Source organism: Passer domesticus, chromosome 1 (assembly GCF_036417665.1).
Source record: "Passer domesticus isolate bPasDom1 chromosome 1, bPasDom1.hap1, whole genome shotgun sequence".
NCBI lineage: Eukaryota > Metazoa > Chordata > Aves > Passeriformes > Passeridae > Passer > Passer domesticus.
Window position 1 is genome coordinate 109493742 of NC_087474.1, and position 27484 is coordinate 109521225.

Here is a 27484-nt window from a genome sequence, read left to right on the forward strand (position 1 = left end):
CTTCATGGGCTACCATTCAGAGGATAAAAAGACATGTGGGAGGAAAGCGTTGCAGGGCTTGATGTTCACATCTGCTCCAGTTCAGTGCTGCTAGAAATTGGATCAGTCAGCCCCCATATTTCATTTCCTTTGGTAATCTTGACCAATAATTTATAATTGATATCAGCTGATCATCTGGCTTTCTCTTTCCATAACAACATGAGTGAGCAAAGAACTTTATCCTTCTCTTTACTGTCTGAGAGATGATAAAACTTTGAAAGACAAAAATCTCTATTAATTTTTAATGAAGTCTCCGAAACATCCTTTTAGTCAATCTTATTTTGTTATTTCTGTTATGCCTAGGTTTTTTTTTGGAAACTGCTGTAGGAATACATGTGAGTCAAGATACAACTTTGTCAATCACAATATTATTATGACTTTTTTATGTGTTGTATCAGCTTTGTTCAAGGCTGAATTCCAGGTGAAGGTGCTTGGAGAGGACCTTTGGAGAGCAATTGCTGAATCAGAAATAACACAAGTGCTGCCACATTCCTTTGCAAAATCATGCACATAGAGCAGGCCTTCAGCTGCAGATGTTCCCTCAGTCCTGTCTCTGCTCTAAGACTTCCTCTGGTAATGTTGGTCATCTGCAGAACTGCAGTTTGAACAGAACGAATCAGGGAGGCTTTTTATGCCGTTCCCATTCCTCAGTCATTGGGAATGGTACAGGCTCTAATTTAGCAGCTTCATTTTTGCGCATGTTTTTGGAATATTGATGGCCCTTTCAGTTTCAGTGGAAAGAGGATGATTCTTCTTGTTAGCATGATCAGCCAGAGGTCTGAAACCAAATAAGTAAATGGATTATTTTAAGGTAGAGCTCATTGTAGTCTATGGCAGGAAGATGGCAATAATTAAAATGAGTGATCTCATAAAAAAGTAAGAGACTGTGGTGCACTCAATGTTTCCCCCTATATGCAGTGTCAGTGCAGCCTCGCCTTGAGTATTATGTGCGGTTGTGGGCCCCAATTTAAGAAGGATGCTGAAGTCCTTTTCTAGAAGAGGGCAACAGAGCTGCTGGAAGGGCTGGAAAGCATGTTCTCTGAGGAGCGTCTGAGGACTTTGGCCTCTTCAGAGGCATCAGGACAATTCATTTAATAAGATGCTTTAACTTTTGGTCAGCCCTAAGGCGGTCAGTAGGCTGGATGAGAAGATCACTGTAAGACTCCTCCAACTGAACTGTTGTGTTCTATTCTTTTCTATTTTACTTGGAGACTTAGATTTTCAAGAGAGAGAGAATTGTGGAAGGAGGTCAATCAATCTAGCAAATGTTAGCAGTGCACAGTATGACTGTTTTCATTCTGATACTTCTCTGCCAGCCTCTGCCACAGGGGTGTTACATTGGCTGCACATTTATGACAGGAGAATTCCCAAATCACGTGATGGCAGCTTATAATCTTTTTTATGTGACACTAGTGGTTAAACAAACAAAAGGGCTTAATAAGGTGCCCAGGTGAGCCTTAGATAAAACTAGAGAGACAAATAAGAGCTCATGAGTCTCAGGGATGTAAATCAAATATGTAAATTTACTTTCTGCTAACAACTACAGCAATGTGCAGTCAGCAACCCAATTAGATTAAAGGGAAATGAAGCCTGAAGGATTCTTTTTAATAACTTAACAAGAAAATGATTAATTTTTACCACATTGGAAGCAAAAGCTGAAAAATGTGTGATTATGACTCTGCCATTTCTTACAGCATGCTACTGTAGTCTAGGTGCTTTGCAAAGAGAAGAGTAACCTCATGTCACTACAGACTAAGAGATGCTGAAGTGTCATGGAATAGAAGGAAGGAAGTGATGGCAGAACAGTCTTTACCTGAGATTTCATCATTACTGTTACATTTGGTACCTCAGATATGTCCTCATTGCGAACTGCAAGTGAGGTGAAAATACCTCTGTACTTGGACAATTTCCATGTAGAATCCTTGTGCCTCTGAAACCTGTCAATGTGTCATATTGATCTGATGGCCTGGGCTGCCTCAGGACTGGCAAAAGTTCCTCTTAGAAGCCATCTCCATTCAGGATGAATCTTATTTATCCAACTGTTTGTGTTCAGTTTTCAGGTTGCTTGTTTCCTACCATCCCTTGTGCTTATTTTCTTTTCAGCTAAATGAATTTCAGCTAACTTTTCTCATGCCGTTTAAGCTAGGGATTCAAAGAAAAGGAACATCTGATAGAAGATATTTTATGGCCTGTGCTGTTTGAGCACTTGAGTTGTGAGACTGTTGTCAGTGTTTTTCTTGGCACAGCCCAGCCTCCTGCAGTACAGTGGTAGCTGGGAGCAGTACAGTGGTAAACCCACCAGCAGCACAATGTGAGCCAGTCTTTGTTTTAATCTGGAGAGCAATCAGCATTGCAATCAGTATCCAAAAAACTCTCTAGGATGCATGCTTAACAGTTTCCTTTGTGTTTTATTTTGTTTTTGTTGGGTTTTGTTCATGAGTAAATCATGTGAGATCTCCAAATAGCGACTGGCACACGAAACAGAAGGGAGCCTGTGGCTGGTGGAGCAGGAACATATCATGTGCCAGGTCTGACCAGCCTGCTGTAGTGTGCTCATGCCTGGCACCCAGCCAGCCTGGAGCCCTTCACTTCAGCTCCTTTTTGCCCAGTTTGGATCTGAGCAATTCTGGTTTGTCCAATGCTGAGACAAGGTAAGAGCCTCTCACACTGGCAAAACACTACCACAGCTGCCTTCTGTGCCTGAGAAAGGTCTTTGGTGGTCACACATCCAGCCATTGAGATGGCATCAAGCAGTGCAGGGGACTAGTCCTCTCCCCTCCCACATGGATGTGGGGTGTTTGCCACCCAGAGATTGTGTTATAGGCTACATTTACAGAAAAATTAGTAGGAATATCTAATGGCATGGAGAGATTTAGTTTGCCACTGATTTCTAGTCCACTTCTTTTTTGATTGACACTGTAGAAATGAACAAAGTACACCAGTGGGATGAATCAGGATGTTTCATTTGGCCAGTTTTAATGGAATTCGGCAGAGGAGTGAGGAGAGATATTGTACACATGTGCCTCTGATGGCTGGAGCCTGTTTCCAGCAATGCCCATGTGCTCTTGCCTCTAAACCACTGGGGTTTTCAGGCAGGTGGTGATGAGAAAGGTTCAATGTTGCTTTCTGTCCTGTCATGCTTCATGCTGTGAAGAAAATGATGGGCATGTCCAGAGCAGGCAGGGTAGACTAGGAGCTGTTTCATATGGAAGAATTGAGGGTGAATGGTCCCATCCCAGCAAACAGTCACTTGGATGGTTTTAAATTAGGAATGGGTCTTGTGGGACAGAAGGGTCTCCTATGCAAACACTAAAGTGCAGTGGGCACTCCAGATTGAACCACTGATAGTTGTGTGCTTTTTCTCTGTATTGGAGATAATTTGGCTTTGTAAAATGGCAGTAATTTACAATGTTGGTTGCTGTAATTGAGGGAAATACTATTCCCTCCTCATCTGCAGCTGACTGGAAAATCTAGATGTGTCTTTTACTTTCTGTGAGTATGATATATGCTGGCAACAGAATGAAATGAAAAGTAGTTTGAAGTGATGATCTGTTCCTGCTCCAACTAGAGTATGAAAACTGTAGAGAGAGGGAGAAAATATGTTTTGAAATAATCACAGAATGTCAGGCTGCTTCAGATTGTCAGCACTTTCTTTTAGTCAGGACTATTGTGGAACATATGGATATCTGTATGCCTTTATGCAAACACTTTACTACAAGTTACCAAATATTTATGAGCATTATGGACAAATTTAACTGGGAATGTTTTGCAGAGATCAATGAACACTGAATTAGTGCTTAAGTTAAATACTTATTCCATGAGTGCATAAGAAGTCTCTGTGAGAAGTGTTCAAAGTGGAAACAAAGAGTTTCTTTGAAGAGTTAAGGCCAAAATTCACTTATAGCTGAGGTGTCCTCAAGTCTCTTCTGCTCACTTTGGCTCTGCCTCCATCTACTATCACATTCCCATTTTGACCTGAAATAATTTGTGTAGCGGATGGACTTGTCATTTCCACTGCTGTGCTGTGGGGCTGGCACGCACAGCACCATGGGTGTGGAGGGGATTTCATTCCCTTCCTCTTGGCTGTGCAGCATGCTCCACGTTTGGAGCTGTGGGACACGGGCAAAGCGAGCTGAGTGTTATGCTGTCACGAGTCTGGCAGCAGTGCAGCTGAGTGCTTTGCGTGATAGCTGAAAATCCCTGCTGAAGTTTAAATCTTCTGTGTGCTGCCCTGGGCAAGCTGGAGCTTGCCCTTTATTAGAAGATCAATGACCAAAAAGAAACAATAGGTGCTTTAGAAAAAGAAGAATTGCCACAAACCAATGTTTTACTTATTGCACATATCCATAATTTCTTAATGTTGAATGTTTTATGCAAGCAATGAGGCACCAAAATCTTGGCAATGTGCATTAAGTTTCAAATAGCTGCTCGCTCTCTCTGCAGAGCGGTGTTTGGAAAGCAAATGTTTGGTTAATACGTGGTTAAGCACTTTTGCAATACAGAGTGTGTTCTTCATTGCAAGGTATCTTTCCTGAAAAAGCAAAGTGTACTTTTGGGTTTTGAATCCGTGCAGACATAGTTTGTAAGCAGTGATTTAGATTTTGCAAATACTTCAGGAGCCCTTTGAACTTGTATGTTGGGTAGGTCAGTGCATGCTAAATATTTTTATAAGTAGTTTTCTATGCATTTTTGCTTCCCTCTTCCTCCCACACATTTACTTTGCACGACCAATATTCTCTGAAAATGCAACTTCAGGTATTTTGGGTAAAACACATGCCATGCTCTGCATGAACTGAAAGGACCATCATATTCGGGCAGTGCAAGAGAGAGAGTATTGCAGATGCACAGCACTATGGATCTTAATATTTTGAAGTTTGTGTTTTGTTTTTGTGATATAATTTACTTTCAATTTGTTGATGAGCAAGAAGAGGTCTAAGGGCAGACTTACCAGTGCTCAGCAGCTTGTAAACTTTACCCACAGCACAGGTTTGCCCTGAATGTGGTGGCAAGATTGCTGTGTGAACCAACATCATAGAAAACTTGTCTTTTGAGCCAGCAGGGACATGTATGGCACTGTGAGTATCAACTGTGAGCATCCTATGTTCACTGAAGTGCTGGTTGTGGCTCAGACAGGGTCTGCAATCATCAGACTTAAAGTGGGAGTTTTGCAGGAGAGTAAGTATGGGATCAAATAGTTCATCCTTATTTCAAACTGAGAGAGGATAAGGAGCCTCCTGTCTAGCTTCTAGCTGCAACCATTCCCAACACCCTCTTCCAACAGCAAGGATCAGCAGGCACATCTCTAAGGCCATCTGGTTAGTAGTCTTTGGTACCCTTGAAGTTTCCACTATTTTTGGATCAGAGACGATACCAGTGATAAACAAATGAATCATTCACGGTACTGCGTAGCACCCCTGAAATACTGCCAGTCCATGCTTCCAGGGGTCCATGCTTATGATTCTTGGGTCTGTTTTACTTGCAAACTTAATGATTACAGTTGCAGAGGAAGCCCAAGGGGATTCAGCTCTAAGCATCTACAGCTGTGCATTAATTACCCTGAAATATTAGATCAAATTAGAAATATCAGATGTTTCACAGTCAGCAAAGAGATGAATGGAAATTATTAGTATTGGTGCATCTCTTCCTTAGTTTATCACTTGCTAATACAGTATATTACCTCTTTTGCTTTATTAAATTAATTAGAAAGTAAAGAGATGCTATAGAAAACCCCTGAGGGGACAAGAGGAAAGATGCATGCATGTATGGAAAGATGTAGTACGCATGAATAAGATTTTTGATAACTTTTTAAAACTGCAATAAACAATAACCTTTAAAATACTTTGTTTACTCAGTATGCAATATAAAATCAAGCTTTTTACAGTTCCTTAATCTGGAACCATTATCATATTTATTGTCTAACATAAGCTTAACATTGTGATACATTGCTGAATTAATTTTAGTTCTTTTTAAGAAACGGTGGTTGTTCTTTCCCATTTTTTGTTTATTTGTAACAAAATAGAAAAATATTTAAAGTTGAAGACTGTTGATGTTCATTTTATATGTGGACTATTTTATACATTATGCATGGTGTCTCACATGTGTGTTACTATATGTTTTTCTATTTATGAATTGAAAACCTTGCTGTTCTAATTCTAATAGTTCTGCTGCCTTTCTGGTTTTATTCTGTAAATCTGAAATAAATAGGAAGTCAGAGTGCCTGCCATTCTAAAGTAATGAAATCAAGCCAGGTTTCACATTAACACTTCACTGTTCACCAAAGCTTTGTACATTCAGTAGGAGATGAGTGATTTTAATTTGTGAGTAACTGTTATTGTAGAAAGGCAAAAAGTGACAATTTTAAGAAAACAGAAATGCTGATTTCTACAGCTCCAAACAAGAATGTAATATTTCATTATTATTGCATTTGTTTGACTATCAGTTAGTGTACATGGTGTAAGACAGTGGTTTTAACATGTGTATCCCCAGCTACCCCTATTCTCAATGCAGATATAGTAGGACATTTTGCTCAGTTTCTTGAACAGCAGAGAAATACAGGAATAGACCAGGGTCACACCGTCCTAGGAAAATTCTGTATATAAACAGAAAATACAGATGAACCCTTTGTAAAGTAGTAAATTTATATTCAGCTGAAATCAGCAGGGGAACACATCTGATGTGGAAACTGCCGTATTAGGAGTCTGTTGATATGATAAAACAGATTCACATATTGACAGAAAAGTCAGTGAAGTTCCTTTTGTCCTACAAAAGTTATTTTTGTTACAGAGGAACACTTGCAACCCTAACTGTAGTAGTCCCTTCTCTAAAAAATTGTGTGCAATTTGATTTCTTTGGTCAAGGGAAAATAATAAACCATTTCAAACCTCTAATCCATTGTGTATATGTGTCTGTGTGTGTCTGTGTATCCATGCTGTTTTCTTCTGCATCCTGTTAGAAAGAAGGAAAAACTAAATCTGCAATTTACTGTAATTACACTGCAGAATATGCTTCTGGCTGAGTTATAAGCTTCAGTCACTTGTATCTATTACAACTAAAGCTGCCCTGTAGGTAAATTATTTTGTTTAAGTGAATAAATTATGCTTTACCAGCTGTAGATCAAAGGCTGTGACCAATTCATTGAACACCATGAGATTCTTGCAGGGATTTAAAAAAAAAGCTGTTGTTTTAGGAGATCTGAATAGGTTTCCTGTTCTCCTGTTTAGCTTCGTAGTTTGAAAGCCGCTTTTGGGGGAAAGAGCACAATGTATAGACTGTTATCAAATGCAAAATATGACCATGTGTGAATGCGCAAATAAAGTGAGAAATGTTTGTGGAATGATGGCAGTATTTGCCATTCTTTTTTGTATTGCCAGAGATAACAAGTGGGAATAACTGATTTTTGTTTTAGCTTTTGCTGTGAAAAACTGGGGAGCAAATTACTTGGGGTTGAATGAAACAGTTTATTATTCTGCTTTACAGGAGAATATATATGTCTCTACTTTCAAGTGATCTTTTGTTTCCTTTTTAATTATCACACCGAGGTCAATTTGTTTTCCTTTTCATAGGAAAGTGGGGAGAGCATACATTTGCAACTGGTTTTGCTGAATAAACTATTCATGTGGAGAATTTTTCCCTGCTCCGTGGTTAGGTATCACTGTTCAGGCTCTTTGTTTCTAGGCTGAGCTGTACGTTACATCTCTCACAACAGCACACTAAATGATTTATTTTGAAAGATCAGAAGCACCTGATTTGGAAAGAAATGTGAGCTGCACCAAGGCAGGGCTCCTGCAGGGGTCTCCCCTCGGTCTGGGGAGTGGGATATGCAAAGGAATTCTCAGCATGGCTCCATGGGAGTACAATGTGAGGAAGGAGAGCCTGGTGCAACTAAGAAGCGCTGGCACTTGAAAGCTGCCACTTTTTAATTTGTACACATGTGGGTAGTGGAATCTGAAGGACTTCAGAAGTGATGCAAAATTAATTTTTGATTTTCAATTAATTAAGAAACCAGATCCGTGTAAAGAAAAAAATCACTTATAGAAGTGATGCCTTAAATTTTAGCTTTCATATATTTTAGATTCTATACTGCCTGAGTGTGTGACTCTGAACTTCATATAAAGTGTTAGCAAGTTCTCTTCACAGGGTAGTTAAACAAAACAATCCTTTTCCAGCCTGAGCACCAAGGAGACCACTGCAGCTTTAGGCTCAAGAAGTACAAACAGCAGTGAATTGAGGAAAGCAATCCAAGAGGATGGGACTTCATAACCTGAAGCTGTAATTGGACAACTGACCCCAATATGTAAATGCACCAAAATGTATAAAAGTGTCTAAATTAGTGACTGGTCATCCACCTTGCATCCATCTTGGGTCTGTCTTGGGCAGAGCCACAGCCAGGCTCTTGGACTGCCCAAGGTGTATCCTTTGAAGGCCTTTTAATAAATATCTGCTTTATTCCTTTAACTCTGTCTAGTCTCTGTTCCGGGTCAGCCTCTTTAGGCATCACAATGATCAGGATTATTGAAAAAAGTTCATTAACATTATTATGAAACCTGTGTACACTGTTTTTGGGGAAAAGATTCATTAAACATGTACGTTTTACCTCTTTCTGCCAAGGTGCAGCCTGGGCTCATCTTCAGTGACGTTAAGAGCCACTGTACTACAAAGAGAGTGGGGGGCTCATGTCAAGCCTAGACTTTCTGGAATGTTAACCAGAGTGGCCATGCTCTCATAGGCCAGTTGACTCTACAGCATGCTGTGCTGGTATCAGTGGCACAAGAAACAAGCAAGCTGTCCAGCAAGGACTTTGTCATCTAACTCTTTTGCAAGCCTTTCAGTTACTTATTTTTTCTCTCTGTTTCAGGACAACTGAAAGCTATTAGTGAAATATTTTCAAGCTACTTAGTTGCCATGCAGTGCATGACCATTCACGGTTATGATGTTGAAACAAACTTTAAAGCCAGCATTCTGATCACTTACCTTATTCCCACTTTGAGCATATGTTATTTTGCAAGATACACATCAGTGGAAAAGCTGGGTCAGCAGGGCAGCAGTGATGGAAACGTTGGATTTGATCATGGCTGTATGAGCAGACCCACACGGTTCCCGACAGTGGTTGTATTGTAATCACATTAGAGACTTTTTGAAACTCCAGGCCTGCATTTAATCACAGCAGTTGCAGGTAACTCCTTCACAAAGTTTATTTTAGGCTTCAAAGCTGTGATGAAGAAAGGCCAGAGGTGACCTCTTTCTTTGCATCTATAAAACAACCTGTTACGTTTTCTACCAGTTCAGGCTGTGAAGACCTAGTGCACTCACCTATGCCCAAGGAACTAAACAAATGCCTCACCTGTCCTCAGAACTGGTTATAGACATAAAGCCCTATAAAAAAATAAAATTGGAACTGCATATTTAAAGTGTCTTAACTTCACACTTTCAATTAAGTATGATTATATCCTCTCATTAATAGCTGAGAGTTTAATACGTGCATTCAGCAGCTTTATAAAAAGTTTGTTGTGCCACTAAACCTAAATCCAAACAGTGAACCAAATTCAGACACCACAGCTAAATCCAGGAAGTAGTATTTCCCAGTATAAGCACTTAAACGTGCACAATGAAACAGTGCAATTTTTTTCCTACAAAAAAAATCATCATACCTTACAGACCTTTCAGAGAAGAAGAAAGGCTTCCCTGGCAGGGATTGCACACATTAATTAGCATTTAAATATTTGTACTTAAATACCCCAAAATGTATTCAGGTAGTCTGTTGAATAAAAGGTATTAACAGTAAACATAATAAAACACGTTAAAATATTAAAGACTTTCTGGATATTCCACTGTGTGCCAGGAAGAAGGATTGGGGCTAACTTAAGGGTGGACACCCTCATCCTTGGTGGACCTGGATGTTGTTGTCATTGCAAGGAATGTTGGTAAAAGGATTGTGCTTCATACAGATGGATTTTCTAGGTACTCAGCTGAAATCTTTCTTGTTGAATTTGGAGGTTATTCCTATATTGCTCTCAAAAAATTGATTCAGAATTGGGTTAATCAAAATGCTAAGTATCACTAAAATATGTATGTGCAAGCTCACAGGAAATAATCATTAATTCTGTACTTGTGGAGAGCAAAGATATCTGTCTGTCTAGAGTTCCTTGACCATTTTTATATTTCCCATATTGCAAAGATTTCTTACTACTGATGGTTTGGGGTTCTTTCCTTGCCTTGAGCTTACTTTCCATTGCAGTTGAAAATGCCATTAGAAGTAACAAATGTTTCTTTGTTTTTTGTTTTGTTCTTTTTTTTTCATCCCATACAGTGTGAAAGGAGCAGATGCTGGGAACGTGATCAGACTATTTGTACCAGATATTGGGATGTTCATTGCTAGTCTGACAATATGGCTCGTCTGCCGCAACGTGTTCCAGAAGCCGCTAACCGAGGATGCAGCACAGTGCAACATGCAGTTTGAAAATGAGGAGATGGTATCAAATACACTTTTCTATCTGTATGGCTTTTAGTGATCTTTGACATTCCTGTGTTCCGAAATGATTTCATGAGTCCTGGCTATGTTAAGTAGTAAACCTTCCTTCAGGAAATGAAATTATTAGTTTTAAAGTGGAAAATCTAAAGTCATTATGTTGAAAAAACAAAGCAGAATATGAAAAATGGTAGATATGCTACAGGATTTTTCAAATAATGTTAAGAAACAATCATGACAGTCCATCACAAGTTGTTCTTTACCAGCGCTGCTGGTTAAATCTGACGAGGTTGTTCTGCTACATGCAGTACTCAGTTCCTTGGATAGCATTCCTATTTCCAAATTTCTTATCCAAGTATAACAGCAGCACCTGAGTGATTATCAAAAATTACTCTTAAAGAATGGAAGAGAGACTGTGTATTGAGCTCATGGAAGGAGTTATCTGAAACTTTGGTCATACTGAGTGAGACTGAAAATGATTTGGCTTAGCTGGAAGTGTTGATGTGTTTTCTGTGTCTTTTACTAGTGGGGAGAAGAGTAGCAGAGATACTGAATGCAGAAAAATCCACAGAAAGAGGAAAACAATTTTGTAATATAAAAAGCCATAGTGGGAATTTGGGCCAGGGTGCAGAGAAATTCCTACTGCTAATCTTAACATGTTTTTTATCAGACTGTCTAGCATGGCTTGGGGCTCATTTTCTGTCTTCTTTTACATATGGGTGGAATGTTCTTTCTTTACTCTCAAAACACCATTTTTAGCGGAGACAATTTCAACTTGCTCATTTCAAATAGAAATTGAACTTTGAAGTGAGTGAAATATTTAGGGGGATCAGTTGCCCATTTTGGTGCCACTATATAGAGTAAAAAGAGGCCTCTCTGCATGTTGCCAGGTTGTCTGGATTGTGGCAGTGCCAGAAGCTGGTCAAGTTTCTAGCACATGAGAGATCAATATCAGGACTGTGCTTTATACTCAGTTGCAGTTGGAATTCTTATGGGCTCTCCTGGCAGCTGAGGATTGCCTGAAGGTTGCAGCTTTTTAACTTCACATTGGAGGATACGGAGGATTTGGTTTGATGTGCGTATGAAAAGCTTTGTGTCTCCTGGAACATGGTTTTATCAGCTTTAAATCTACTTTATCGTTGAAGCTGTGCAAAATGGATTTTGCAGCAGGCTAGAACCCTGGTCTATGCCCAGAAAACGAAAGAAGTGTAGCTTATTAGCATGGTTTGTGTTCAGCTCTCTTCTTAAATGAGTTTTATTTTACCAAAGTGAGCTCCAACAGACTTCTTTGGTGCTCTTGATCTTCTGAAGAGAAAGCATTCACAAGCAGAAAACAGGAGTAATCTGATAGCAGAAACTCAGAAGAAAGATGGGCATAGTTTGGTTCCTCTGAAAGCAGATGTTGATGTTTAGACATTCACATTTTCTTTGGTTCAGAGGTGAGCCTGAGCCTGGGATGTGGGTCAAAGGGAGCTCAGTGTCCTGGGGAGGATGGGTGCTGGCTTCCAGGCTGGGTTCAATAGCCATTTCCCTCCAGTGCAAGGGAAAAACTGAGCTAACAAACTCTAATTGCATGGCACAGAGTGTAGCTTTATATTGGGCTGGTCCTGGACTGGCTACCTCAATGCCAAGGCAAGAGTATTCCATAAGGGAAGAAGGAGGGAGAGAAGAAAACTCTGACTGCAGAGAAATATGAATACTGGGCAAATAGAAATATGTGTAAATATGTTTTTCTTCTTCACATCAAAACCCAGTGAATATTATTTATGTTCAGTAAACTGCATGTATTGCAGAATATTTAGTGAACACAGCAGCTGTGTTTAGATTTAGTGACACCCAAAGCTCTATCACAGGCATTTTTTTAAAAAAAGGATAATATTTTCTGTTATGTGAGGGGATCCCAAATACTTTAAGGAATTCTGCCCTTCACAGCCAGAATGATGAATTTCCATGAAAGTAATCTACTAGCTTTTTAAAGATTGAGTGAAATGGAGAGTGGAAAATCAAATACCTATTCAACACGTTTTTCCAAACTTCAGTTTTCTCTTTCTAGGTGTCTGCACATAACATCCTGGAATCATTTCTGCTAGTTAGGAGGAGGAGGAAGAAGCAGCTGAATCTGCAAGGAATATGTATTTGGCAGGACTGACTGAAAGGAACCTAATGCATATGCAGATCAGGCCACTGAGTGCCTGAATTTGGCAGAATGTTGGCATAGTGTAAAATGAGTCCAAACTGTTGATTTCACATAATTTTCAATTATTTCTTGAATTCTAGAGTACACTGGAAAAGGGAAGACTTAGTAAGTGACCAGTTCTTTGAATTCTGCATGAGCTGACTGATGCCTGTAGTTCTGTGTTGGTGCAGCTCATTACTGGTGATGTAACTCCACTGAATTAGAAAACACAACTGTCCCACAAAAAGACACTTCAGAAAAAATGCTGAGCTTGGTATTGTACCTCCAAGGGAAATAGTCCGGGGTTTGTTAGACCAATCCTATAGGTAATTCTAGAGTTGAAGAGATGCTGCTGAGAGTTCCTGCCACCAGCCCTCAGAAATTTGTGGTAGGAGATTTTGTTAAGATTGCATCAGCTGATTTAAACAGCCTTAGCAGAACCTTTAGAGAGGTAACTTTTGAGGTTGATAGATGCCTAGCCTCAGATGGTTCTATAAATCAAGTACTTCCAAGCCAAAGCAGTGTCTTGCAGCTTTACCTTCTTGCATTAAATTATTTACATTGAATGATTCCCAGACCTCTTTGCTTTGTAGGAGAGTGAAATACTATCACAGTAGGTTTAATTAAAAAACAAAGGTTAATCTATTTGCTCCTTCCAGCATTTCTGTGTAGGAAAACCTGTTAAGTAATCGGTTTAACACTGCTATAATTAACCTTTTCAAAGGCCTGTGAGAGCCCATCGCATTTCAGTTGATATATGGGCATGTTGTAAAAATGCCTCCAGTTGAGTAGCAGTTTGTGTGCTGTATTTTGGCATGATAGTAGCCTTGAGAAATCAGCCATGATGGGTCAGATTGCTTTTGGATTGAGATGCAATTCAAAACAAGAAAAAGTATCAGAATCCAAATAAAGAATAACAAGGATTTGTTGAAAAATGGATGTCTTTCTCCATTACACTGCATCCAACTTTAAGGGAAACAGATCTCCATCAGAAAAGTTTATTCTGCAGAACAGAACTGAGGGAGGAGGCTCTAAGGCAGTGAGACTCCCAATTATTTGTAAGTAATGCTATCCGAGGAATAAGCAAAGAGTGTGGTTTTAATTAACAGTGAGTCATGGAGTAGGAAGGTCTGCCAGATACCAGGCTGCAGTCCAACTCATTACCACCCCTAAATGGTTGCACACTTGGAGCAAACGTGTCTGCAGACCCTTTTTATTAGGGCCTAGAAAATTTAAAGCAGGTGAATTCAGCTGGAGACAGGCCCAGGTTGCAAATGCTGAAAAGCACAATGCTAGTCACAAGGTGTGAAAGGTGGAAGAAAATAAGAAACAACAGTTAACTCCCAGCTGCAGCTGAAAGCACGACATTTTTGATTTGGAGCAGATGGCAGTTTATGTGCCAAAATGCAAATACAGTATATACAGTCTGATAGGTATTAGAAAGGAAGTAGCCTTTTCTTGAGACTGTGGATGAATTGCTTAATGTTTTAAGTGACAGTGACAGAAAGGAAAACCCTTCTGCAATTGCATAACTTAAACTTTAGAAGAAGTGTTGGTCTTACGTGAAAAAAAAACTGTTGTAGTCCTCAATGCATCTTCCTCGTAAAGCACTTGCTGCCTTGCCCATTGAAGTTCATTTCTCATGCATGATGTTCTAGAAAGCAAATAGCACCATTAGGTCCTGACTTTGTCTGATAATCTGGGCCAAGCTTGATCCTAAAGCTACCACCCATCCTCTTTTCTGCAGCAGTCAGAGATTTGTTTGGGATTTCAAAAGAGAAAAAAAAAAGGGGAAAAAAAGGAAATAGAGGATTTTTTTAAAAATAAACTAAAGTTTGAGAAGAATGTGAGGAGAGCTTGGCCTGGAGTCAAGATACTGGGCAGGAATCAGGAGGACCATCATGGTTCTCACTTTGGCCATGAACTTGGTTTGTGTCCTCAAGTCTATTACTTCATCTGTCTCTTGGCTCCTGTGTCCTTGGGCACACAGAAGCACTAAAAATGTTTGGTTCCCCAGCTTCATCCATCTAAACAGTGACAGGCTGTTTGTCTTCCACATGCATTGAGAGCTCTCACTTGCTCCAGGTCCCCAAGTGTAACTCCAGTACATTCCATACAGGACAGAACAGACAGGCTCTGAGAACTGCCCATGTCCAATGCCTTGTCCAAGGACTTTCTAGAATAGGAATTACACTTTTAGACCAGTATCCTTATCCTGAAAGTAGCTGGCACCTGCTGGATAAGGACAACCACAAATAAGAAAATACCCTTCTGCAATATTACAGTTTATCCCAATCTCTCCTAGTGTGAGAATGACTTTAGTCCTAAAGCATGTGGTTTCAAATCCCTTCCAAAAAAAGTTGTTTATAATTATAGCTACTCTGAATAATCTTGTTAAACATATAATTACCCAGACTCTTTTAAAACCTCATTAATTTCTAGGCTTCAGTGGTATCATGAACCAAGGACTTTCACAATTTAATAAGTGCTCATTGATTTTATTTTGAGTTTAACACTATTTAATTTTATGGAAGGTCCCTTGTATTACATGTAATAAATTACAGTGAGATGGTGTAAGGGAAATCAAACGTGTTTATTATCTTCTATATTTGACCTTTAAAGGCTAAGCAATATCTGGGGTTTTTTAAAATTTATTTTGTCATTGTAATTACTTTTTTTAAAATAAACTATACTTTTGCAGTATTCTTTTGAGATGCAGAGAATATCAGTTCCTCAGCATTTCAGGTAAGGTCTTACTGTTGATTTAAATGATAACATTATGACATTGGTTCAGAGATTTTAAGATTGAGCAATTCTATCAACATATCACCTACCTGAATGTCCTGCATAAGTGAAGTGAACAGCTCTGAGAAAGGTCTGATGTCTCAGTCTTTGCAGTTGCATTTTTCTTGCCTTCAGATGTAACCTGCCTTAAGCATTTACAGTGGTGCCCATGACCCTGTCTACAGGACCATTCCCATTTTTCTTGAAGCCTGTGATGGATAGATTTCTCTTTAGATGATTTATTGCTTTGTGTTTGTGTCTTAATTAGATTTTACCAGCATCAAAAGTTTGCCTGACTTGATTAGTGGTTATTGACATGGGATGCTTTGGCCCCAATTTCTCTAAACATCTTCTTCCCATATGCAACACCTCTTTCAATATTTGCTTCTCTTCTGAGATAGAAAAGTATTGCTATTGTGGGAAATATGGAAAAAGAACTTCTTAGAGAGGGTTGGAATGTTTTGGCTTCTTTGAGCTTCCTATTGATGCATCTATTATTTTTCTTTTTTTTTTTTTCTTATTGCCTGTATTAAGCACAGAACTAGTTTACTCTTTCTAATTTGTTATTAATGTTTCTCTTATTCTGACCTCTGGAGAACTGGTCAAACCCACTTGGTCTTTGTGTGCTTTAAACATGGTATAAACAGGATTTTAAACTTTTTTTTTCTGCAGTTTTAAGAGTAGATGAGGCTCCCTTATCTCTTTGCTTGTGATGTTTGTAGTGGTGAAGTTTGCCAGACCTTACACAGCTGCCTCCCTCAGTAACAATTCTAATGCATCTCATCTTAACAAGGGTCAAAAGTTTACAAGTTACATTAGCTCTTTGGTTTGATGCACATGTCTTTGGATAAGTCTTAACACAAATACGTAATTATACTACAGCAGGCTGCAGCTACATGATGTTCCATAGTGCACTGTGTTACCGAAGGCTGTCAGCCTGCTGGGCAGGAAACTTGGGTGTGCACCTGTCCTGTTCTGGGCAGAAACACGACAGGATGCAATTCTTCTTGTGGCAGCTCTTCACTGGGCTTACTAACAGTTCTCCCTTCCAAATTTTGAGATACATAGTTATTAACCAAGAGATTAAAATCCTGGAATATGACTGCCTTTGGACAGCCTAAGTGATGAATAACACAGCAGGAGAAGGAATCTCTTGGCTCACGGAATTCAGTCTGCTGTTACTGCAGGCAGCTGTATCACACAATTTCCTCTGGAAGGTAGAATGCACCATATTGAAAACAGGGCAGTTTTCCTTCATCCCATTGTTTCAGAAATGATCCTGTTCTGTAATTTTGCTTTGCTGGTGGTTAGAAAACATCTGATTTATATTGCACATATACTCATAGCTACCTTATAACCTTTTTAGTTCTTCTGATCTTTTGCTTCAATATAATGTTTCCTTCTCTAGAATTAATTTCTCTGATAGATTGGGAGAAAAAACTCACATCTTTCTTTAAAGGTTGTTCTGCAAGAGGGAAGACAAGTGACTTTAGATCTTCTTAAGGATTAGACATCACATTCTCCTATTCATCCCAGTAGTCTGAGGTTCTTCAGCGTGGTACTGGAGAAGTATCCAAGTCTCTCTGGTTTGCAAATAACAACAGCACCATGCTTGGGTATTTATTCTCCTTCTTAACAAGATGCATACTGGTACAGTAGGTGTATTTCTTGGGCCAGGAATTACTCCACATAGGTGCAGTGCATACCTGCTCTATCTCAGTTAACTGCATTGTGCCTTGTAGTCATAACCCAATTCTTCCTATTTCATTTTCATTTTAAAAGTGTTTAATTGTCTCAGGCCAAACCACTAAACTCTGCCTGTGAGTTTTCCTCTCTTTTACATTTGGCTTCTGTGCCTGACAACCTTCTGAAGTCAAGATGTGAAACTGTATTTCAATATTGGCCCAGTGAGTTGTGCGCTGAAATCACTCCGTGTTTGCTCAGATGCGATGGGTACATTGGGAAGTGAAATAATCTCTGGTTCTCTCAGTACAATATCTATTGTATACAGGATTTCATGAGTTGCCTTCCTGTTATCCTGATTCAGAACAGTGCTTGTCTTTATTAATTTATTTTTAATTTCCTTTGACTCGCTAAATGTTTCTGTCCTTACGTGCTTCCAGTAAATAGCTGATCCTTTTCTTTTTTGTAATGAGTTACTCTTTCCCACAGGAGATTTTACTGTGGAGATGTATGTATGGCATTTGTTAGTGCAAACACACTGAAAGTTATTCCTGATTTACATCTATCTTTCCGTGTACGCCTTTAACCCAACCTTTAGCACACTTAAGATGTATCAGTGATAAAATTTTTCAGTAAGATCTATATGACTTAAAGGTAATTTATGATTTTCTTTTCAGTGATTCAACTGAGTAATATAAATTATTAAACTGCTTAAATTCCAAGATACATCTATCTCATTAATGTCACACCTTCCAAAATGTTCACTGCCATCCCACACTTGATTAAATCAACTCATTTAGGAGGGCCTTCCCCTGAAGTCACTCAGTTTCTTTTTTCTATCCCAGCTTGCAGCCCACAGCCTCCTCTCCATGCCCACACCTTCTTTGGGTAGCCTGGTGCTCCCCTCTGCCTTTCTGTAGATCCCGTGTACCTCACACAAAATGACCTTAAAGACATTCTTGCTAAGCAGCCCCATCTGTGTAGGAATCAAGTTCAGTGACATGTGGGAATCGTTTATGTGGAAATGCTTGAATCCTTTCTGTGGCAGGAAAAGCAAGGACGTCCGCTTCTCACATGCTGATGCTTTCAGAACAGTGGAGTTTTATGCTTTCTTGCAAAATTGAAGATCCAATAAATGATTCTGTTAACATGGTTTAGTATTGACCACAGGTTGAAACTACAGTCATTTATATCGCATTAAGGGCTTACAGTTCCTCTGATGGTAAAAGAAGTAGCAGTTCAGTTTCTTTTCCAGCTTTTTTGCTCACAGCTGGGTTGTCTAAGGAATATTGTGTTATTTTGGTTGTTTTTTTCTATATTCACTTACATGTGTGGTGATTCTAAAAGCAAGTAAGTAATAAGTCCTCCTACTGCTGCAACTATCTTATCTTTGAAGATAAAGGTTGCAGATCTTTTTTAAGGGGAAAGACAGATTTTATAGCAAACTTATTAGTACAAACTCAGTCATGTTATGATATGTTGAATGCAGTAGCTAAGTGACTACAGAGGCAATTTAACTAAGTGTGAGAAGAGACAGTCTCTTTCTATTGTTCTGCTAGTAAAATTGAATCAAGAAGCTTTTCTCAGATAATTCCTAAACCAAACTTTATTACAGGAATTTTTTGAAATGGGAAGTCCAGAAACCTGAGCCTTGTGGTTTTAACAGACTTAGATGTGTAACAAATCATATCTGTGTTACTCTGTCACAGCTATGGAATAAAAAATTTCTGTTTAGAGGTAAAGAAGCAGCTCTAGGTGGTGATATCTTGAGAGAATCACACTTTTACCGTGGCAGTGTCAGCAGGATGGTGTGACTGTGAGTCCCAGGGCACACAAACTATGAGGCAGTATGAAGACAATCCAGCCCTCTTGAGAGAATCTGGTGTAGCTATCAGCAGCAGGGGTTGGAAGTCTGTGCTGAGGTCTGGAATGCTACAGCTAGAAAAGTGTAACATGCCCACTCTTCTCTATTTTCTGGTACTGGCTAGGAGTGTCAAAATACTGAAAAGAGGCTATTTGTACCACATTTATGAGCCAAGTATAATGAAGAAGCACCTGAATCCCCACAGGAACTTACTCTTGTGAGCTTAGCGGTGCATGCTTGAGAGGTCCCAATAATTAATGCAATGTATTCAGCAGGATGGGAGTTATGAGACTTGCATCCCCTTAGGTGTAATAATTCTGACTAATTAAATTTTCTTGCTGTCAGTATTTCAATTTTTGAAGGGTTTCATTTGTGTCCCCTCTAGAATTGAAGTCAATAAATGATCAAATTTGTGTTTACAGACGCAATACTGTTAAAAGGAGGTACAAAGCAAGGAGTGCTCTGAAACAAAAATGGGGTTTAGGTTAGAGTTAAGGCTTCCTGTTAGTAAATACATCTCTGGGACAAGAGGATATCTCTGTGCAGTAGTGTTTATACTGTACCAGATGAAACATTTAAAAGTTGGATATTGAAAAAGCAGCCCCCAAAGTAGCTAATGGACATTCTGGCCTGGCCACAAGAGCAGCTGCCATAGCTGCCACAGGAGCTGTACTGTTTCCTTGCCTGTTCTCTATCTCAGTTTGGCAGTTTAAAAAAGTGTTGTACAATAAATACTCCGGGGACTTCCACATGATTGCTAAAAAACCTAAACTGCATTTAGTTTGTTTATAAAAAGTCCTGGGGCCCTGCTCTGCAGAGCAAGGGTCATGGAAACACATGTTTATGGCTTCACAAATGCTCTATACTCCTTGAATTGAGAAGTTTATTTGATTTAATCAGCATCCACAGGGATCCTGTAATTGCATAATAGGTAATTTATTATGGAAGTAAAAGTATTTTTCTAACTGTAGCCTATGTAGCTTGGGTTTGTAGCTTTAGACTAATCCACGTAGTAAAAAAGAGCTTTGAGAAGCAGTCTGACTGAAGTAATGGTGTTCTGTGATGAGCGTGGACTTGTATGGGTTTTTAATCATCAGAAAGTGTTAAAACAACAAGCACATTATCACCATGTTGGATGTGAAAACTGTTCACTGTTTTCCTGCCTTCTGCAATTGGAAGTGCTCAATGTGAGAAAATAGAAAGCCAGCCTAGATGATCCAGTTAGAGGGCAGTGAATATGAGTAGGGAATCCAAAGTTTGCTTTTGACATACACTGGAACATGGCCTTCCATCTACTCAGCAAAGGAACATGGCCTTTCATCCTGGATATTGAACTAAAAACAGATAAGTTTGTTTGTTTTTTTTTAAAAAAGACAGTGAAATCAAACCAAGAGCTGTTTAACTGTCACCATTTTTGCTGACATAACCATAAAGTGCGTCATGAAACGAGGCAATTATTGCACAGCCATATCATTGATAATTCTGGCTGTCCTGAAAAAACTGAAATCCAACATGTATCTGTTCTGAAAAAGCTTCTGGGACTCCATATTATGGTTGTTCTTGATGATCCCATTTGCCAGCTTGTCTTAAACTGAGGGGAGCGGTTGAAGAACTCCAACTCCCAACAGACTTTTGCAGTTTTAGAGGCAAAACTTGGGAAATCAGTTTGGTATTTCCTGAGGCTCAGAATGCTGAATTTTTCTTTCCAACATCCGATGACCTCAGTAACACCAGAAGTAGGTTGATCTGCATTTCCTGTGAATGTTCGTGACGTCTTCATTTTCTTGCTGAACTTGGAATTCTTATTTTCATATCTAAATAAAAGCTAAAACCAAGGAACCTTAATTTCTTTGGCAACTCATAGACACTGAAGCTTTTAGCTATGCTTAAACTGTAGAAGCCTCAGTCCATGGAAACTTTGGACACCATCTCCTTCTCAGCTTCAGTTATATCCTGGTCCATTGAAATATCCTCTTCCCTAGTGCTTCTCCCTGGGTGTTCTGTGCAATACATGTCAGGACTAGATTTTTAATGCTTAACTCTCAAGGCAAAATGTAGCCTAAATATTCTTTAGATTAATGAAGCAAGATTAAATAGCCTGGTAAAGCTAAAAAATTGCAGTCCTAGTCATGACATAAAATCCAAAAATTTATTTTGTGGAGATTTTGAGGTGTGAATTTGGGCATTTGGCACCTGAGGTTAGGAAGGCAGGTAGGGATGAGAGACAGAAAAGTATATCAAGTCCCACCTTTCACTGGGATGTTTTATGTGGTTTCCTTACTTCTGTGTCCTCCTTTTTATTTTATTGTTTCAAGGTATTGTGTGTTTTCCTCCAATTTATACTTTAAAATATTTTGGTTATTTTCATTTTCCCCACAAAAACATTTTCTGCTTGTTTGAAGAATATTTTATTATTTTCTTTTGTGACTTTTCAGATTTTTATTTCCTGTTTCTGCCTATGTATAGTTCATAGCAATCAGCAATTTCAAGCTGTAATAAGTATATGAATCCTGTTTTCATGTTTAACATAGTATTCAAAGACTGATTTATACTGATAGCCTTCCAGGAAATAATTTATTTATTTTGAAGTGATTACTATATACTTTTTAAGTGAGTGTGTGTTTAATGTGTATTGTCTACAGCAAGCTGAAGAAATAAGGGTTTCCTTCACACAGATCTATGTTTAGTAAGTGTGCCATTTCAAAACCTTTAAATCTCCATCAATCTCACTCATTCTCTCTCTTTGGAATATGGATGCTATTGAAGGTTTCACTGTTCACTGGTTAAGCTCAAGGCACAGAGCACTAGAACCAGACCAGGAGAAGCAGGACTGGACCCAAAAGGACTAGATGAAGAACATGTTAATCTAGTATTTGTGGCACAAGCAAAAATGATCATAACTTTGTTTAACTTTCTCACTGAAACAGCTCTGGTGGAAGTTAGGGGAGAAAGTGTTGCTGTGCCTACTGTCAGCATTCTTTCTGAGTATTTAATGCTTCCTTGGGATAGGAGCTCAGATATGAGCAGCAGTGATGAACAGACAGAATGTCTCTGTGCTGCATGGCTTGAAGTGTGGTGACTGCAGGTTTGGGCTGCCATCTCCCCATTATTTTGCATAAGGAGCTAATAATTTATATTTTGAAAGCTGTATAGGTGAATGCTGAAAATAAGAAAGCAATTAAAATTCTACTATGCCCCATGTAAAATATATATGTTGCTAGTGAAATAGCTGGGTAAGTCCAAAAGAAATGTAGATTTCCCAGAACAGCCCTCTGTATTTATTACATTTTTTGTTGTCTGTAAAATAGAGATTCTTTAGGTTTGTTTGTTTGCTTGTTTGTTTGTTTTCCTGAGCATTCACAGCAATATTAATGCTGTGAAGTAAGAGAAGAAAGCTGGCAACAAACTTAGAGGTGGAATGAAGGAGTGAAGCCATCTACAGGAAATTTTGTTCTTTTGGGAATCCACATAATGGTACAGAAGAATTTGGTTAAGTAGGCTGGGAGTTCATCTGTTCCTACTGCAATCTTATCTGTCAGTGTGGAATTTTTCCTGCCAAAGGTCACCAATACATATAAAACTGCTATTCTGATGAAAAATACTAATAATCTCTCCTTTTTTAATCTCTCTTTTTTAATTTCACACACAGAGATATGGTTTGGCCAGAACTAGTGTTAGCTAATACAAGTCTAAATTACTGCCAAAAAAGCTATTCTATATTACACCAAATGAGAACCTGGCTCAAAATTCTTACTTTTTTTTTTTTTTTTTAATATGCCCCTACATTTCCATGAATGACTAATTTTCCCATAAATTGTATCTTTGTGTGGGCCTCTTGCAAATCCTGCAGATTCTCACTGTGGGTTGATGATTTGGTCTGCATCACTCAATAGTTGTGTATATCTTCTGGTCTCCAAGATACGATGGAGACTTGATGGTGAAAACCACTGCCAAATCCTAACAAACTACTCAAGTATGACAGGCCTTTCCACATTCCCTTCTTTTATTTTTTCCATTGTGTGGTTCTAAGTGACTGGTCTCATTACCCCTGCTAAATTGTTGTAGATCACTGAAGATTTCACTATGTCTCTCTTACTCACATTTTCACCTTTTCTTTCACCATCAATTGATCTCCACATTTCTCATTCTCTCCCCAAGCCTCTTCTTAGTCTACTTTTTCTCTCCCAAACTGCCCTTTAGTCACCAATGAGTTATCTGTCCATTCATTTCAACCCTTGTTGACCTGTTCCAGATCACTCCTACTTGCCTAATTCTAGGTTTTGCATTTAGAGAAAGGGTTGATGAAAAATTGGTTTGGAAAGTGACATCCATTGAGCAATATCAACCCAGGGATTACAATTTTTGAGCTTATAACTGAAACCTTTGAGGCAAAGAGGAATTTAAAAGATATTAGACAGCAAGATGCTTATCTTGCTAAGAATGCTGAACTAATCAAACCAAATATCATGTGTAATTCTGCAAGCGGCCTGTTGTGCAGCCTTTCCCAGAGACCACCTTTAACAACCTTTTATTTTGAGACAATTCTGAAGTAGAAGCTATCAATGTACATCTCTAGCTTTAGTACATCTTTCTTATGTCTCATTACTTGGCATAGTCAAAGATTGTAAGAAGAACTTCATTGTTAAATAATATATGCGTGGGTTTTAATTTCAAATTCTTTTGTGTGTGTGTGTGTCTCTCTCTCTCTCTGTGTTTTTGCATTCTATTTTTCTTTCCTTCCTTCTCCTTTAGGCTGTAAGAGAAAAATTAGAGCCAGATGATGCTTTGATGTATGAAGAAGATCTGGATGACGATGACTGTGGAGAAGCAGAATTTGAGGAGACCATGAAATTAAAACTGCTGCGTAGAATTGCCTTCCTAGCGTCCAAACTGAGGGAGTTTATTGGCAATATGATAATCACCACTGGAAAAGTTGTTGTTACAATTTTACTTGGTTCAGCAGGTTGGTGTATTTGAAAAATTTCCTCAGGAGCCCATTAGTTTCTACATTTAACAAATGAGTTTTCAGCACTTTGGCACCTGCGGGAGTAACAATGGAAATTTTTAAGGGAAAAGAAATTGCTGCTGATTTTATTAAATTAACTCTTTGGCAAGTATTGGAATATGCTGAGTTGCTTAATTTTTTTGTGCTGATACTGTGTGGCCCTGTCATGCCGTTTATGATTTTCACAGTTGTTCTTATAACCAAAGGGCGAATAGGGGCATATTATAAATTACTATGCCCCATGTAAAATTATAAATTTTATAATTTATTTTTTATAAATATATTATAAATTACTATATATATAGTGTGTGTGTGTGTGTGTGTATGTGTATATATACACACATATATATTTACATTAAAGTGAATTCATAGATTTGGTCTCATCACTTCTAAGTGTAAAAAGGAACTGTATTTACACAGCCTTTAAAAGAAGTTATTTGTTTGACCCTGTAGTGTGTAAAAAGAGTGATAAGCAGACTTACTGTTGTTTTTTTATTTAGTTGGTCAGAGTAGTTGTTTTGATGCTTTATAGCCTACCTTTTTATAGGACTTTTGATTTAATACCACATAATCAGCTACAGCCAGAACAGAAGTGTACAAAATTACTATAGGTTGTAACTACTGAATTCAAAATTAGATAATGGAATTGTAGATTAGCATTTATCTGCCAACTCATGTTTGAATGGAGTGATACATATAAACATTACAACTTAACACATAAGTTGTCAGTATATGAAGTATAAAACAACAGTACAAAAAAGGTTGATACTGAATGATGAGATTGGAGGTGTGGTTGTTTTAGTATGGCAGGTTTTTTCATTAAGGCAAGAGTGCTAAACAGCCTTACATGTAGCCAAATGGAAAATCACCATTCAGAAGAAAATGCCCCCTGCCACTGCTGAACAATCCTTCTGCTTCCCCTTGAACATGGATGTTCACCTATGTAGAGCAGCATCAGGCTTTTTGATTTTGTTTACTTGTTGTTTTTTTTTAATGACATCTCTCTTTCCTGGTGTCAGCGCAATAGGTGAAAGCTTAAAATATGATGAGAAAGATGTGATGGTGAAGCTCAGGCACATGACTGTGGGTGTTAGTCCTCACAGTGCCTGGACCCAGCTCAGCTCAGGACCATCCCTGGGAGTGCTGCTCCCAAAAGACACATTAAACCAGCACCTGGTGAGGGGCAGGGCTAGCAGGCAGCCTGGAGCTATGGGCCACCAGGAGCCTGCAGGCTGGTCCTCAGGAAGGTGACTCCTAGACATCAAGCAGTTAAAAAGCCTAAAACTAAATTTAGGCAGGGACCCCCGTCACTGTTGCTTCAGAGAATCCACTGGGATGCTGTGCTGACTGCAAGCTCTTACATCATTTTCTCATAGTTGCCACTCTTAGACATGAATATCTTGCCTGCTTCCTAACTTATTTTTTCAGATTCCCAGCAGAGCACTGAGTCCCCTTCCCCAGTTGGCCATTTTCTGAAGTGGCATACTCAGCTACATGTGCAAAAGCAAAAACACTATGCATTCGCGACAGAGGAGTCTTTTTCATATGTAAATTACGCATTTCTAGGAGTTAACAATTTTTTTAAAATCAAACATTTACTGATTATTCTGTAGATTTTATATAAATCTCTTCATTTCAATATAAATTTCTTCATTTTTTGAATCAGGGTCTGTTTTATTTTACTACATCAAGGTATTTCAATATCTGTTTGAGAAGGCTTTTCACTGTTCATCCTTCATGCCACTTTAGCACCTTGTACTCAAAATTGTACACTGGTGCTCTCAGGCACTATTAGCTGCCCTTGCAGCCACTCCACAGTTTTTCTCCATGTTTTATGAAGCATTTTTACACAGGGAAAATTCCATCTCAGAGGAAAGTCTGGAGAGTGATTGTGTTCTAAGTGCTGAGATATGACATAAGTGAATTGAACAAATAAAAAAAAACCCTTCCCTTCTAGTCTCAAAGTTAATACCAGTCTTTAAAGATAATTGTAAAAATCAGCAGAAAACTAATTGGGTCAAAATTTTTAATACACATCTTGTCAAATTTAAGGTTTAACAAATGCTGATATTTCCCATACCTTTCCAACACTCCACGGTTTTGTTTTTACAGGTATGATGGTGCCATCATTGACCTCAGCTGTGTATTTCTTTGTGTTTTTGGGCCTGTGCACATGGTGGTCCTGTTGCCAAGCATTTGATCCGCTGATATTCAGCTGTCTGTGTGTGTTAATGGCTATATTCAGTGCGGGACACTTGATTGGACTTTATCTGTACCAGCTGCAGTTCTTTCAGGAGGTTGTTCCGCCAAAAGATTTCTATGCCAGGTGAGAAAAATTCCTTTCCTGTTTAATTGTGGGCATGCAATGCAATGCTCTGTTGTCACATGTTGATGCAAATGATCTTCCACAGAATGCTTTAACAAATTTTACACATACCTTCTTGTTCAGTCATGGAAGAGTCAAATATTTTCAGATGGAATGCTTTTGAATGATAGTGTTGAAAGTCCAGACTGGATAATTGCAGACAGAGAACTGGAGCAGGTTAGGAGGGGAAGGTTACTTTTGGTTATTTTGCTCAGAGTGTTCGTCAGATATGAGTGTGAATGATTGGGCTAATGCAGGAAATAAAGGGAATTGATGGCAACATTGATATAAGGGCAAGTGTACAAATGCACGTTTGTTTTTTTTTTTTTTGTAGAAGAAAATAAATTCTCTGGTGTCTAATGTCATAGTGTCTTAACTGGAGCAAAATGCTTTTGTGGTGCCACTCTTGTGTGCAGAGGCTGAGCACTGCTGGGGTCCTTCATGTACTGTGCATATTAGGCTGATTCTCTCTGGTCACATAGAATCACATAGAACATGCTGATCTTCAAACCAACAGCTACTTACCTTAAGTAAAAAAGCAGCATTTCTAGTTACTTCTGCAGTAAATATTGACTGGCTGTGATTTCACTGACCCTTTAATTTTCTACACACTACAACCTAGAATAAGATGCAGTAATGGATGTATTTTGCTCATTACTATTCTTTTTTGACTGGAATATGATGACAAATTTGCTTTTATGGTATGTATTTTGAATGCTGTAGTAATCCTGACATTAAGCTAAATGTGAACATTAACTTTATTTCTAGTAAACCTATTGTTCCTTTTATTATAAGCTGAAGATGAAATTAGAGGTACTGTGGAGAATCAATTAATTATTTATCTCTCAATACACTATTAAAAGGAGTAAAATTGAGCTGTCTAGCTACAGTAGCTGTTACTTTAGTACTTATTTTGACATTTTATTTAATACAGGTTAATAGATGTGTGTTTTATGATGTTCTAATTCGTGACTTGTGGAGTCTGATTGGGAGGGCATAACATTACCAGAAAAATCAGAAAAACCTGTTTAGCTTAGGTTCTTTTGTGCCACCTAGAGGTCGAGGTAGGAGAATAGATGATTTCTAATGCCAAGAAGCTGAAA

The 27484-nt window shown here is 38.6% G+C and overlaps 1 protein-coding gene across 11 annotated transcripts in view; it reads left to right on the plus strand.

Annotated features, from left to right (window-relative positions):
* Positions 1 to 27484, plus strand: part of PIEZO2 (piezo type mechanosensitive ion channel component 2) — a 288110-nt gene that overhangs the window by 146302 nt on the left and 114324 nt on the right. For all 11 annotated transcript variants that reach the window (XM_064433518.1, XM_064433512.1, XM_064433438.1 and 8 more), the window contains exons 5-7: positions 10346 to 10508; positions 23764 to 23974; positions 26129 to 26342. In XM_064433518.1, coding sequence (XP_064289588.1) covers positions 10346 to 10508; positions 23764 to 23974; positions 26129 to 26342 — 588 coding nt within the window. The remainder of the gene's footprint in view (positions 1 to 10345; positions 10509 to 23763; positions 23975 to 26128; positions 26343 to 27484) is intronic.